The sequence below is a fragment of the Lytechinus variegatus genome, chromosome 2, assembly GCF_018143015.1.
Source record: "Lytechinus variegatus isolate NC3 chromosome 2, Lvar_3.0, whole genome shotgun sequence".
Taxonomy (NCBI): domain Eukaryota; kingdom Metazoa; phylum Echinodermata; class Echinoidea; order Temnopleuroida; family Toxopneustidae; genus Lytechinus; species Lytechinus variegatus.
In genome coordinates this window covers 80,027,069-80,041,922 of record NC_054741.1, presented here as the reverse complement: position 1 = coordinate 80,041,922, position 14,854 = coordinate 80,027,069, and the positions used below count along the sequence as shown (strand labels likewise).

The 14,854-nt window shown below is 34.5% G+C and overlaps 1 protein-coding gene across 2 annotated transcripts; it reads right to left on the bottom strand.

Annotated features, from left to right (window-relative positions):
• Positions 1-1,836: 1,836 nt before the first annotated feature.
• Positions 1,837-14,287, bottom strand: LOC121409194 (cyclic nucleotide-gated channel cone photoreceptor subunit alpha-like). 2 transcript variants are annotated; one of them, XM_041601048.1, is made up of 12 exons: positions 13,428-14,287; positions 11,522-11,580; positions 10,109-10,170; positions 9,525-9,613; positions 8,505-8,607; positions 7,755-7,909; positions 6,663-6,749; positions 6,068-6,164; positions 5,410-5,555; positions 4,921-5,098; positions 4,084-4,221; positions 1,837-2,210 (listed from the first exon to the last, which is right to left on the bottom strand). In XM_041601048.1, the coding sequence occupies exons 1-12, from the start codon at positions 13,859-13,861 to the stop codon at positions 2,079-2,081; spliced, it is 1,680 nt and encodes a 559-aa protein (XP_041456982.1). In that variant the 5' UTR covers positions 13,862-14,287; the 3' UTR covers positions 1,837-2,078. The 2 variants fall into 2 exon arrangements, with proteins under 2 accessions (XP_041456982.1, XP_041456981.1); XM_041601047.1 differs by having other exon boundaries at positions 1,838-2,210; positions 13,023-14,286.
• Positions 14,288-14,854: the final 567 nt, after the last annotated feature.

The window sequence follows — 14,854 nt, the reverse complement described above, 5'->3', positions numbered from 1 at the left end:
TCGCTCGTAATTTTAGAAAAAAATCATTAAAAAACCCCACTTCTCAAAATTGTCTAACACTCACAAATTCTTAAGAGCTAATATTTCTCTTATTACGTTAACAGGCATCCGGGGGCAGGGGACACCCCATGAAGATATTGGGGCAAATATTTTTATTAGCCTCAGCCTTATAATTTTAACGACTTGAAAAATGCATAATATGTAATGAAAATGTATGTTTCAAAAGGCACTGTAAAGCACTGTAAAACCATGAAACAAAAAAAATACTATCAGAGACACAAAATTATAAACTTTTCGGCGCGCTATGCGCGCGAAATTCTTTACCATAATTCGATGTGCAAAGCGAGCCGAACATGTTTGGACACTTTTTTCACTTTGCCTCCCCCTCCCCCCCCCCCCATCTTAAACATGGGTCGTCAGGCCGAGGGGCCAATGCTTGGAATAGTGTTTCTGTGTAAACGGAATGAAGATTGTGATGTTTGAATCTGGGATTTCATAATAATGGAGATGGGAACTGAAAGTGGATCAATTTTGTTTAGAAAAAATGGGACTCTGACAAAAAGATTCGAAACCATCCTTTCTTCCAAAATGGCCACTTCTCGTCACGTACAACCGGGTGTAACTTTTAGCCAAAGGGGGGCACATTCCCCCTCATCCAAAGCCTGGATCTGTGCCTGCTTTATTTTCATTTTTTCAAAGCATACTTTGACTTTGTAAAGCAAACGGTGTTTGTTCATTTGCCAATCATGTCTATAATTGCGATATTTGACAAATATGGAAAATAATTTATCTTTGGTAATAAGGCATATTTGAATAGTAATTTCTCAATAAATTATTTTTTCTCAGATAAATTGTTATTGTTCATAGCGACTAAGAAAAAAAGAAGAAAATATTCAGTGAACCATTTCGTGGAATTAATATCAATCTACTTAATTACGTAAACAAGTGCCTCAGAAATCTTCATTTTCAGATATAATCGACTGAAATGGTCAATCTAGTCTCATATTAATCTAATTTTTCTATCGGTACTACATATATTCAGCCACATGTGTACACATCAATCTTCGGCCTCCCAGAGACATTAACAAAGTAAGCATTATAATTATGGTAATAATAGCGAATTACATGGAATGTTTAAATGTCGAGACATAACACGAGCAATTTTGTAAACTACTACATCGTGAATATCAATTAGCATTATTCAAGGCTGAGCTAAATATATGAAAATGGACGGCGATATAAACTAAACAGATACATACCACTATACAGTCGTTTTTTTTTCTGAATCCACACAGACGTAGGCTATAAGAACTCTTCCCAATTTCTTTGGTACAATAATAAACATGATAAATAAGGTTTTTGACAACGATGGAAGGGAGAAAAAATGGGAAAAAACACACAAGTTGTTCATTAGATGAATAGATTGAATGAAAATGAGTTTAGTTTCGATTACAGAATGAATAAAACAAAGGGACCAGACATAATTATATTTAGTTAGATTTAGGTAAAGAAAACAATCCGATAACTGACCTGAATTACAAATACCGTTACCTAATCACATACATACATACGTTGCACTTTCCCAAAAGTCGCACCTTATTAGCACATATATATAGATTCCGGGCTGGTGTTAAATCAACACAGGAGTTTTTGCAGAGTAGACGAAAATAATAATCAAGAAAGTATATTATTACAATGAACATCAGAATATATTGAAAGAGATAAAAAAAAATTAGAGCTGATTTGGTTGTTTTTTGTATTGTTTTGTTGTATTTTTGTCATTCTTAATTGATTCTTGTTTGTATTTTATCATGTTTTTTACATTGTACAATTTGAATTTGAATATAGAAATAAATGAATTGAATTGAATTGAAATTGAATTCCGGACAAAGAAACCTCATGACCATTTTTAACTACAAATCTTCGAAGATTCCAGTATTGAAATTTAGATAAAGGTTGCATGCATGCAGCTGAGTAAGTCACTTTAATCTATTCCAACTCATTCATTTTACAAAACAATTTTTTGTCTCAACGGTCTTCTAGTAATAGCTGGAACAGATTCAACCATAGGTAAGATCTTATGGCATGTCATTGGACTCTGCATCCTCTAATAATTTTATTTGTTTCTTCAGTTCTTGAATGGTTGCTTCCTTTGACTCGCTCTCTCGTTCGAGTGTCTTTATTCTGTCCGTTGTTGTCCATTGCATTTCCTATAATAATAAAACAGAATTTCATTCAAATCTTCTGTACCTCCTCACTGAACAAGTCATAGTCAAGGAAAGTTTTACTTAGCTGATGAAAATGTGTGGTGTAGATATGTAATTTTGTAAATGCCACAAGGGAATTGTTAGTGAGGTGATGTTACTTATACATTGTTCTCGTTCAAAAATTGACTGATTGATTGGTTGATTGACTGATTGATTGATTGACTGATTGATTGATTGATTAATTGATTGGTTGATTGATTGATTGATTGATTGATTGATTGATTGGTTGATTGATTGATTGGTTGATTGACTGATTGATTGATTGATTGATTGATTGATTGATTGATTGGTTGATTGACTGATTGATCTATTGGTTGATCGATTGACTGACTGAATGGTTGGTTGATTGATTGAATGGTGGATTGGTTGGTTGATTGATTGATTGGTTGACAGGCTGGCTGGCTGGCTGGTTGATTGATTCATTCATTGGCTGGTTGGTTGATTGATTGGTTTGTTGATTGATTGATTGTTTAATTGTTTGATTGATTGATTGGTTGGTTGATTTATTGGTTGATTTATTAATTGGTTGAGAATTTAGCTTTCTTTTATTTCAAATTTCCAACAAAATTACAAAGTAAGACGAAATACAATACAACATAATGAAGTGAAATGGCAAGCATAGCTTGTTAAAGGACCAGTTCACCACAACAAAAACTTGATTTGAATGAAAAGAGAAAAATCCAACAAGCATAACACTGAAAATTTCATCAAAATCGGATGTAGTTATGACATTTTAAAATTTCGTTAAATTTCACAAAACAGTTATATGCACATCCCGGTCGGTATGCAAATGAGGGAACTGATGACATCACTCACTATTTCTTTTGTATTTTATTATATGAAATATGAAATATTCTAATTTTCTCCTCACTGTCCTGTGAAACAAAGTTTTAGTTCTCCCTGAACATGTTGAATTACCATTGCTTAACATTTTATGGTTCAGTCAAGTTGGTCCTTATTGCAAAAATTGAAATAATGTATAATTCGAACAATAAAAAAACCCAAAAGAAATAGTGAGTGAGGGACATCATCGATTCTCTCATTTGCTTGTGACTACGCTGTTCATATAACTATTTTGTGAAAAATGAGCGAAATTTTAAAATGTCATAACTTTCTTATTTTACATCCGATTTTGATGAAATTTTCAGCATTATGCTTATCTGATTTTTCTCTATTGATTCAAATCAACATTTTCAAAAGGTGGACTTGACCTTTAATGAAGATCCCTTTCAAATATGAGTATAAATGAAAATATTGAAAATGTCTTTTACAATTCATCACTGGTTTATTTAAAATCAAACTCAAATGTCTTTTAAATGTATTGATAAGGCTTTTTATCACATTCTTCCAATAACAGACAAATGAGGTTGGATAATAACAAGATATGACAGGGCAAGTGAAAGGAACAACACGAAGTAAAACGTTACAGGAAGAGCACATAGCAGAACGTTACAAGAACAACTGAACATGGCATGTTAAGAAAACGATACAAGAACAAGAAAAAAATAATAGAAAACAGAATAAAGAATACAATTAAAAAACAAAACAAAGCTGTACAAGGAAGGGAGATAGAAAGGAAGAGAGAGAGAGGGGGGAGAGTGAATGGGGAGGGGAAGAGTGAGTGGGGGAGGGGCTGGAAACGAGTGCGGAAGAAAAGAAGATCGTCAAAATATCCTTAGAAAGATGCACTCACGACTGCCCATAATGATATCCCAAAATATAAGAGGACAAACAAGCTAGTGAAAACTGATTCCTAATGGATTTTACTATGACGAAATGTGGAAAGTGAACCGATAATTATTTTGTTCAACCTTACCTCGAATTCAGCTATTCGATTTTCAAGTGCTAGAATATTTGCGTGTTTAGACTCGTTATCTTGTTGCAGTGTCCTATTCTTCTCTCTCAGAGTGTTTCTTTCTTCTTCCATAATCCTTACCACTTGAGCGAATGGACCCTGTGAAAAACAAACAACAATGTTAAAACTTCTATAAATATAAAAAAAAATCAGCCAATTATTGTCAATTAGTTACATGACGCATGTTCGTCACCGGCTTCGAGCATGTTAACTTCATAGTATATAAAGATGTAAAATGTGTGATTTTCTCATTTTTTTTTCGGTTATTTTTATTGAGGGCGGGTGTCTTGTTGCGTCTTTATAGACCGTGTGGTTAGAGCATTGGACTCATAATCGCAGGGTTGTGTGTTCGAATCCCACTCTGTCATTGTCTCCACTTTGATAAAAAGGCCCGAGAGTAATATCTGTCGTTTATAAGGTCAGTCGCAATAACTGATTAAACTAGACGTAAAATGTTTAATAAATAGGTAATTGCTTATAAACCAGCTTGGCGTTTACCAGCAGAAAAGCTGTCCTGCCGAGTTACCATTAACAGAAACAGAAACCGAATATTCCGTTGATCTCGATTGATAGGTGTGATTTCGGTAGATTTACTTATTATCATGAAATTGATTGATTGATTGATTAAGATTATTTCATTTCAAAGTCAACAATAAAATTACAAAGTAAGGAGAAAGATAAGACAGCAATATGACATAAAATGGGAACCTTCTGGAAAAGCATGTTAATCTTTTAGGTTCCCTAAGGATCGATGCATACCACGAAACCTCTGATAAAATGCATTAGTGATTTGCTTACAATTTGGTCCGATCGTGTTTCCTCCAATCCCAAGGTTGTTGACGATGTCATGTTTTTGGCCTGTACTTCGGTTTCGACTACGCTAACCCGTTGTGTTCCTAATGAATTCTGGCCTTGGTCATGTACTTCTGCTTTATCTTCTTGGTGTTTGGTGGTTCCCTCTGGTGGATCAAATGCACTGATAAGAGAAGTTTGTAATTGATATAGGATAACTCTGGTAATGAAAATCTACATATTTAAACAACCTTTAAAGTTCATGAATATGGGTATTGGTATGGTTTGTGTAAAGTTCTACCAAGGTCATTGGTATTCCTTGAATACTAGAATTTATTTTTTTTCATCCTGCCTACTGAATGGTTTATATTCCTTCTGCCTCATTACCGATGTTTTGCAATGTATGATATGCTTTAAAAGGATCTTCAACATACATCTTTCTAATTTAAACTGGCGTCCATATTCATGATAAAACCGATCTAAAGATTGACTTACAGAATTGCTGTGTCTTTACTGACTTGATCATCAGTATCGTCATCAACATTCGTTTCAGAGTGACCATCACCGGCGTCATTCTCGATTTTGTTGGGCTGTGGCCTCAATGTCTCGAGTCTTCGCATCCCTTCTTCTTGTATCGTGTTCTGTTCTCAGTCATTATGTAAGAAAAAAATATATTGTTGAAGGCAATGAGAATCAATAATGGTGGCTATATTTATCATTACTGAATGATATGACATGAATATGACGACGGTGGCGATGGTGTCGGTGACGACTCCGAAAACGACTATGACGATGAGGATGAAAACGGTGATAGTGGTTAATAATGATGATCATGATATGCCTAATGATGCAGAAGATATTGAAATAATTCTATTCGATTATGAGCCTTGGCTAATAATCATTATTATTGATATTCGTATTGATGATTTGGTATTGATCGGAGGTTATCGGGAATTCGAAGGAAAAGGAGATAAAGATAAGTTATGCAAGGGCGAGGGGGGTGGGGAATGTTGTCATTTTCAGTGCAGTTAATATTTATCAGTGTGCTGCATGATTTCCCTTTTTTGCGACGGAAAATGATTGCAATGGGGACCAATCTAAAAGCAAATCTCGATTAATATGCCTACCTCCATGTCTTTACCAGTCTACATACCATAACTGCTGGGTAATCTTTAAGAACGTCAATGATGTCATCTTTAGACAGTGTGAAGAGCTCGGAGAATCCCACCGATTGCACGTTAGCCGTCCTCCTGACAATTTCAAGGTTATGATTAAGTTGGTATAGCGCCCACAGAATTCAGTATCAAGAAAGTTATAATTTCTTAACAAATTTATCATACAGATATGGCTCATATCAAGTTACAGGAAGAATAAATACAACAATCATTATTTGGTGGGGCATATATCATGTATATAGTGCACACTGCAAAGTACAATTTAAACCTTTTAAGGTACAACATTTTTAGTCCTGACACATTTATCTTAGTTTCGAATATCTTTTTGTCCCAAAATGACCAGTTCAAACGATAATCTCTTTCTTTCCAATCACCTTAACTGTCCATTTTAAAAGCGATTTTTTTTTTAAATAGCTGTTTAAACACCTCTAATAATGAAATTGCTTTGATCGCTGAAATAGGGAACAACGATACAATTAGTATAACGTAAATGATGCAAGTACTTTCATTCTTCTTTGATTTTTGCCCATCTTACCCCATATTTTTTATTGAGTTCTGCTATCATTGTTTTACCTGTAACTATTTTCTTTCAAGTTGAGTATGCCGATCTCTCCGAAGTATTCACCAGAAGCCCGAGAAGCTACTATCCGACCTGTACCACTTGAATGTACGTGAACAAAAATAATAGGAGATAAATCCAATTATTTCTTGATATTATGAATACCATCTACCTTTTAAAATTCAGTATGTGTCTTGTTTCTGCCCTTGACTATAATTATGGAATACATTGTTTCAATCAATGTTTGGGCATTAATCCATTTTCTAGTTTGGGAGCCGGGAAAGGGTTGGGGGTACCATAATTGTATGGAAGGTACCCGAGAAGTATGGAGCCCCCTACATCTCCGTATTTCTTTGGGGTCCTGACTTAAAAAAAATCAATGGCGATTCTGTACTTTTTCTTTCCTTTTCTTTGAGGAGGGGGGGGGGTGCTTATTGGGCCTGAACCATGTTCAAAGATAAGCAATGGATCAGCTGGAAATGGACAGGGTAATTTTGCCAGCTGCCAAATTTGACACCTAACTGGTCTAAATTCTTGCTTCCGATCTACCTTGATTCAAATTTAGTCAAAATCATGATCTATATCAGATATACAGTTATGGCCCCCATCATTCTGACTATGCCAAACCCATATATTATACGCTCTGGCGGAGCGAGCGAGAACAAAAAAGACAATGACTCTTTTTCGTTGTAAAACTCATCATAGGCCTAAATAAATGCGATATTCGACCATCCCAATTGCTCCAATTCATTTGGATAAATGTGAACAAAGGTACACTATGAACAGATGAATTCAGTTTGAATTATTTTTTCCTGTTTGAAATTAATATATGCGAGTTTTTAATTTCAGTTTGAATTTCTTAATTCATCTTGCATATTTCCGTCTATATAAAGTAAGGAAAAACAACTAAAATACCCTTCGACTACCTAACCAAGAATGTGATGTATGCCTATTCGATCGTAAATTATAATTAAAGAGTGTTTTTTTGGGGGGAGGGGGCTGTCATGTACTACGTAGAGCAGTGTTCATTTATTTCGGGTTTTTTTTATTGATATTATCATTAGTAAAGCATAATAAAATAGATAATAATTTACGAAGATACTCACTCAGTAACTTTGAAAAGGCCATCCGATATGAAGAACATCTCCCGTGCGATCGCCCCTAGCTTACAAACTATATCACCAGGGGTACATATGCGGAATTTCATCCGAAGAACTAAATCAGGCAAGATTTCTGGTGGACATACCTTGAAAAGAGAAACCTGGATAATGAAAAAAAAATACATAAGAGACCCGTGGGTTAATTTTTTTGTTCTTTTCCCTTGTATTTATTTCCCTTTTCTAATTTTCAAATTTCTTCTCAAATGTTATTTCTTTGTACTTCTTTATACTTCTTTTCTTTTCTTGATGCTGTTCTTCTTCTCCTTCTTTATCTTCATCATCATCACCATCATTATCGTCGTCCTCTTTATATTCGTCATGTTCCTAATCATCATCTCTTCTTCTTCTCCATCATCATTTATCATCATCATCTTCATCATCACCGTTATCACGATCATCATCAACACCATCATCATCATCATTATTAATATCATCATTATTAGTAGTAGTAATAGTAGTAGTAGTTACTATCATTTGGTCATCTGTTTTTCTTCCTTTGCTTCTAAACTTCCTTCTCGCACTCAATGTTTTGAGCCATGCGCATGTACAAGGCTTCTTGTTTTTTTGTTGTTGTTTTTTGCAGTTCCCCGTTTCATTTTAACTGTAACTTTTGCTTCCTAATAATTTTGTATATTTTATATTATTTTTTTTAACCGAGAATGAAATAAATGCAAATTGAATGGAATTGAAAATTACCCTTTTAAGTGTTTGTAGATTGACATGAAGAGCGAGTTCTGTGCGATGTGTATCTGGGAGAAGACCTAAGGAATTAACATCACATTGTCCATGAGTGGCCCCTCTACAATCAAAACCATACAAGTTGTTAATTATATAAAAAATATGATTAATATTTTGTGAATACATGATTTTTCAATACAGTTTTCTTTGTCAAAAAATTGTTAATATGTGTTCGTTCGCCAAATTGGTCAAACTCACCCAATTTATTGATAAGTGCCAACTGGAATTTGGATTGATATTTTCCATTTTTATCCGTCAGACACATACTATAAAAACACTGAGTAAAATTTTACTCAATATTGGGTAGAAAGGGAACATGCATGTTTGCTTGGTATTATTTTCATACCCCATATTGTTCTATTTCTACGCAACATTGCATTAAGTTCACCAAATATTTTTTTTTACCCAACCAACATGCATGTTCCCACTTTACCCAATATTTGGTAAATATTTTTTAGAGTGCAATATTCATAAACAAATTTGGTTATTTTGACCAATCCTTTTTAATTGTGCGTATTAATCCTTTCTTTGAATCCATGCCCCTTTCAGAGTGATGAAGTCCCCCTTTCTCATAAAACTGATGGTGAATGAAAAGATCTGCGGGGGGGGGGGGTCGGAGGAGGAGTAACAAAATGAGTAAAAGAATGGATTCGAGGCGATAGGCATATAGTATTAGCATCATCATGTAATTCATGCCATCGATATATCAACAATATTGATATGTTCAATAATGATATGTGTCATCAATATTAAGACCATTATTATCATCATTATCATTTTTTTTAAGTGACGAGGTCCCCCGCGTTTCCGCGAGCTCTATCATACCCCCTTCCCTATCACGGATAGTAAGGATAAGGCGATGTGGGGGTTATTTCGTAAATTTAATCTCTACACGTATTAATTTTACTTGGCTTATAAAAATAAGAAGTTATTGTCCATATTCAAAAACAAATCTTCAGTCTATACAGCCTGTCTTACCTTGACCATGTGTAATCATACCATCTTAGTACTCGTAATTGAAGTGATCTCGGAACATTGTTTCTTCTCATGTATCTCTTAGCATGATCCTGTAAAAGGATGGGTAAATATACAAGAATCGTGGATAGATGCAAATAACTTTTAATGAATAAATTTTAAAAGATTTTTTCAATGGTTGGTTCATAGAAATACAGTGTTATTTTAGCTTTGGTTGAATTCTTGTCACAAAAGCGATTTGCAACAATCCGGGACAACAACAATTAAAGGAATGATCGATACTATTCAATGGAATCTTAGTACATGAGACTACTGAAAATTATCAAACAATTACATTGCTTTATAATCAACATCCTCTGTCGTAATATTAAAGACAACGTGGTACCTACATACCTTCATAGACATGATTTTGTCTTTTGTTTTGTTTGACAAAAAATACTATTTTGTGTTTGTTTATATATTTTCTTGTTTTTCCAGTGACGTTCTGTAATAAATTCAATTCAATTCAATTCATGATTAATGTTACGAGAAAAGCACATGATTATAACAAGCGACAAAACTAAAACCACTTTTAGTTTTCGACTTACTACTTGGCGCTCAAAGTCCATCCGAGTTGCATTACGATTGGAGATGATGGCACTGACCTGTCCTGGTGATTTAAATCAGAGAATAATTGATTAATGTCAATTAAATCATTAATTTACCCTACCATGTCCAATTATATTGATATATGAAAACGTGTGCTAGTTACTTCTCGACACAAACATTTCAGATTACACTTTATTGTGAAGTGGTGACATATCATGATAGAAAATGTAAAGTAAATCCCAGATTTGACATTTATATTATTCATTTTATATGAAACGATGTTTGAAAATATAATAAGCAACAAAATATATTTGGCACGAACATTACTTTTTTTTCTTCAAAGAAAATTCCACCTGAAATATATTTTAATCCCAACGGCATGCCAATCATGTGAAAGAGCTTATACGCTCTTTCATTTGATACCAAATTCGTCTTGGTAGTATTTATATTTCTGAAGATATATTTGATTTTACGATGTTTGGCAAGCGAACAAATTTCACTGAATTCCATGGGTGTATGTAAACTTTTGGCCTCAACTGTATATATATGAATTTATGATCAACATATAAACCTGAAAATTGTAATTTATTCACCTCAAACACACATTAAAAGAAACGAAAAGAAAAATCAAAATATAAAACTTTGATAACATAAAGGGCAACATAGAATTGTAAATACTTATTTCAAACTCCCCTGATAAGTAGTCAAACACTCAGCTTGAAACAATTGAATTTAATTATTTTTAAGCTCGATAGGCCCTTAAAATATAGTTCAGGGCGTAACCAGATTATTTTCCGTGTGAAAGATTATAATATGAGAAAGAAGGAGGGGGTGACTTCTTGACGTCAAGTTGGTTTAGAAAAAGCAGGAAAGTAATGGAAACACAACAATGAATATTTGGAAGAAATCCATCAAAGATAAATTGATGGTTTATTTAAATTGTGATTTTGAGACTCATGCGAGCAGCTCCTCCATTAAGTGATATGAATGTTATTAAGTACCATGTTATTCCATTTTTTTCACAATACAAATACATTATTTCATACAAGTTGCAATAAAACTATTTCCACTCCTTATGAACAATAAAAACATATGAAATTATATTACATGACATTAAAACTCGTAAACTCTAATTTTTTGATGGTTTTTAAAAAATAATATCATTGACAGAAATCCCTCCTTTCCTGCTTCATTTAAAACTAACTTAATGTCGGAGTGAATTTCTCATTTAAGGCTGTAAGTCCCAATATCAACATTCCACGGAAGCGGGCACAATACATCTGAAAAGGATCTTGAGCTATCCATGACTATCATTGATAAAGCAAAGCAATAAATAAAAATTAATCAGAATAGGTTGACAAACACAAATCTACTGCATATAGAAGAGAGAGATTAGAAACATTATTTCGTACCTACAACTGAAGCGAAGATAAAAATACCAGCCAGATAACCAACTATTTGCACGACATACCTGAAAATTAATATTTGGATAAACATTATAATGATTAAGTTCATGGTCTATTTTCCGCGTGTACTTATTCGAAAAAAAATTATATATGTAATAGACCTGATAATTAGAACAAAATATGAATTAATGACCGGAAAATCACTTATCGTTTTTTTTCTGTTTCAAAGAAATATTTACTTTTCCATTCGATCAATGAAGAAAGTATATAATCATGATATGACACATTGAAGTAACATAAATTCTCAAACACGTATGTACTTTTTCGATGTAATGACAAAGTGAGTTACTCATGTCATCAATAACTTATACATCGAAAAAGTACAAACATTAATTTGTTTATCGCATGGTATGTATAATGGAAAGATACAGTCTAAGGGGGGTGTTGCAAGAAAATATTTGCGATCAACTGCAAATATTCTGTTGCAATTTTACAACTGATAGATCAACGTTAGCTTTAGCAAATCAGATTAAACTTCTTGTTTCAAGGACCTAAAATTAGCAATCAATCACTAATTTGCAATTAACTGCAAGACATATTATTGATTTAGGGACCAAAATTGACTTGCAATTGATCGCAAGTTTCTTGCAACACCCCATTAGAAACATACAGAAGCTGAAGAGATACATGCAGTGGCGAACCATGGGTCACTGCATGGGGGGGGCACCAGCAAAACATTTGTGTCACTTAGAGTGTGCGCGAAGCGCGCTCAATTGTCAGGTATACTGACCTAATAGAGAAGTTTTAAGGACTGTGCCATTAAAAGGATATGTATCTCACTGGTCAAATAATGGGGAAGCTAAACAAAATGGTAGAAAGTGGTTCCCTGATACATCAATACGATGATAAAGGTGAGGGTATGAATTTCGACACGGCTGTGAAATAAGATAGCTCTTGTCAGCATATCTTTATATGAGCATGAGGAGGTTAATATTTGCTTAAAGGGTATGTGTAGCTACTTTGAAGCAAAGATCGACGGTTGTGAAACCAATCAAAACTGGGTTTGATAAGTTCATTTGTGCTTATAAATTCTCAAAACCAATATAAGATAACATTCATCATGCGCTCTTAAGAGCCAGGGCATTTTATTGACATCATTATTCCCCATAATTCACCGATAGAAACATTACCATTAACAAAAATATATATTATAAACGTTAGGCTCCGGAAGTAAAGTATTTTTTATCACAGGGTAGTTGTTACTATTAATAATCTCAAAATAATAATATATTATTACGGACAACAGTACACGTACATCACCAAAGCTACTCAAGTCAACTCTGCATACCCTGACGATTTACTCAGCTTATGATGGCATACGATCCAAATGGTAAAAGATCAGTTTGAATATGTGAAACTATAGAATGATATTATTCTCCTTTATTCAAAATATCTTGTTCCTTAGATGACAACTGATGCATGTGAATCGGGTGGAACGATTACTCACTCAATCCCATAGCTGGGAGACGGGAGGTCGCCTATAGTGGTCAATGTCAATGTTGACCAGTAGAAAGATGTTAGGTATTTATGAACCAACGTTGCATTCCTTCCGAGGGGATCCGACAAAACCCACTCATTTGGTTGTGAGTTTGCTCCTACAATTGCGTTACTTGTGCTGATAAGATAATATATCGCACCAGTCCAGTGAAGACCTAACAGCAGTATGTGGATATGATTTAAGACACGGAAGACATTCGGAAACTGTATTCTGTACTCGACTTTTACATACCACCCATAGAATCTGTAGACCCGAATAAATCTTGGACATCTAACAATAGGATGTAGATGCCTAGTGTCCAGGAGATAGAATAGATCGGTTGGTAGGAGAGAGAGGGTGTCTATGATGCAGTACCTGGATCGGACATAATGTCTCAGGAGTTTCTTCTCATCTACAACATGGAGACCATGCTCTAGGTACGCAGTACGGGCCTGGACCACGATGTCAAGAATGTAGATAAAGTCACAGAAGTAGTCCGCAAGGAACCAACCAACGGGACTCTTATCCTGGAGCTCTGGCCAGGCCTCACGGGCAATCAACACCCAGAGATTATACACCACAGCGATGCTGACCACTGTCAACCAGTAGAGAAGAAAATCACCATCAGGAACAACGATTGTCTTCTTTTGTTCATTCTGTTCCTTCTTACTGAGTTCGATTATCACTGACTTGGCTGACTTGCCATCGGCGTTATCTGTCTGCTTATCATAATTTTTGTTCCTGGAGCTTAATTTCCTCAAAAATATTTCAGTCTGCCAGTTATTCTCTTTTTGACAAGCGGCCCCCATTGCAAGTGATGTCTCGTCGTCGTTATCATATATCACTGCAAGTGACTTTCAGATTTGGACATGTCTAGTAAAAAAAAATGTACCTGCATTGGGTAGGCCTATTCTAAATGACGCACTGATCGTCATCCAAAGCACGTTGACATATCGCGAACCAACATTTTCAAGAGTATCAAGTGGTAGAATCAACCCGGAAGTCCAAAAACTTTGATTACCAACACAAACTCACATGATCAGGCCTGCCTCGAAGCTTGTATCTCATATTAACGACAGAAAGATCTCAAATTTCACGGATAGGCCTACAACATATTAAAATATCTCCATAAAGTGATATTGAAAGCGAGACTGGGTTATTACAGTGATCAGAAGCAGACAACAGTCACACTTCGTTGATTTGGGGGTGAAGAAAATACAGTATACACGAAACAGACTGAGTATATGGAGTTATTGTCAACCAAACTCTATTTACTATTTTCTTTTGTCAACTTCGTCTCCCTTCGTCTATAAACGCGAACATGCAGCATTGCTCACTCTACTGAGACTAGCAGTTCAATATGTGATCATATTTTAGCTCATTGTTATTCAAAAACATTTTTGAGCAAAGTGAGTGACACGTTTGTGCTAGGCCAATCTCACTGATTTGGGAGGGTGGTCACCAAACTCCCGAAAAGGGTAAAAAACAACTATTGTTATCATACTCATCCTTCGTGATATTTAGTTAGTATTTTGTCTCTGTCCACCCCCTCTCTCTTCTCCCTTTCTTCTTTTTTTTCTTTCTTTCTTGCTCCTTTTTCCGTTTTTTTTTTATTTCATACTTTATTTTTTTTTTATTTCTTTCTTTCTTTCTTCCTTCCTTCCTTCCTGTCTTTCTTTCTTTAAAGGAAAAGTCCACCCCAACAAAAAAAACTTGATTTTGATAAAAAGAGAAAAATTCAACAAGCATAGCACTGAAAATTTCATCAAAATCGGATGTAAAATAAGAAAGTAATGACATTT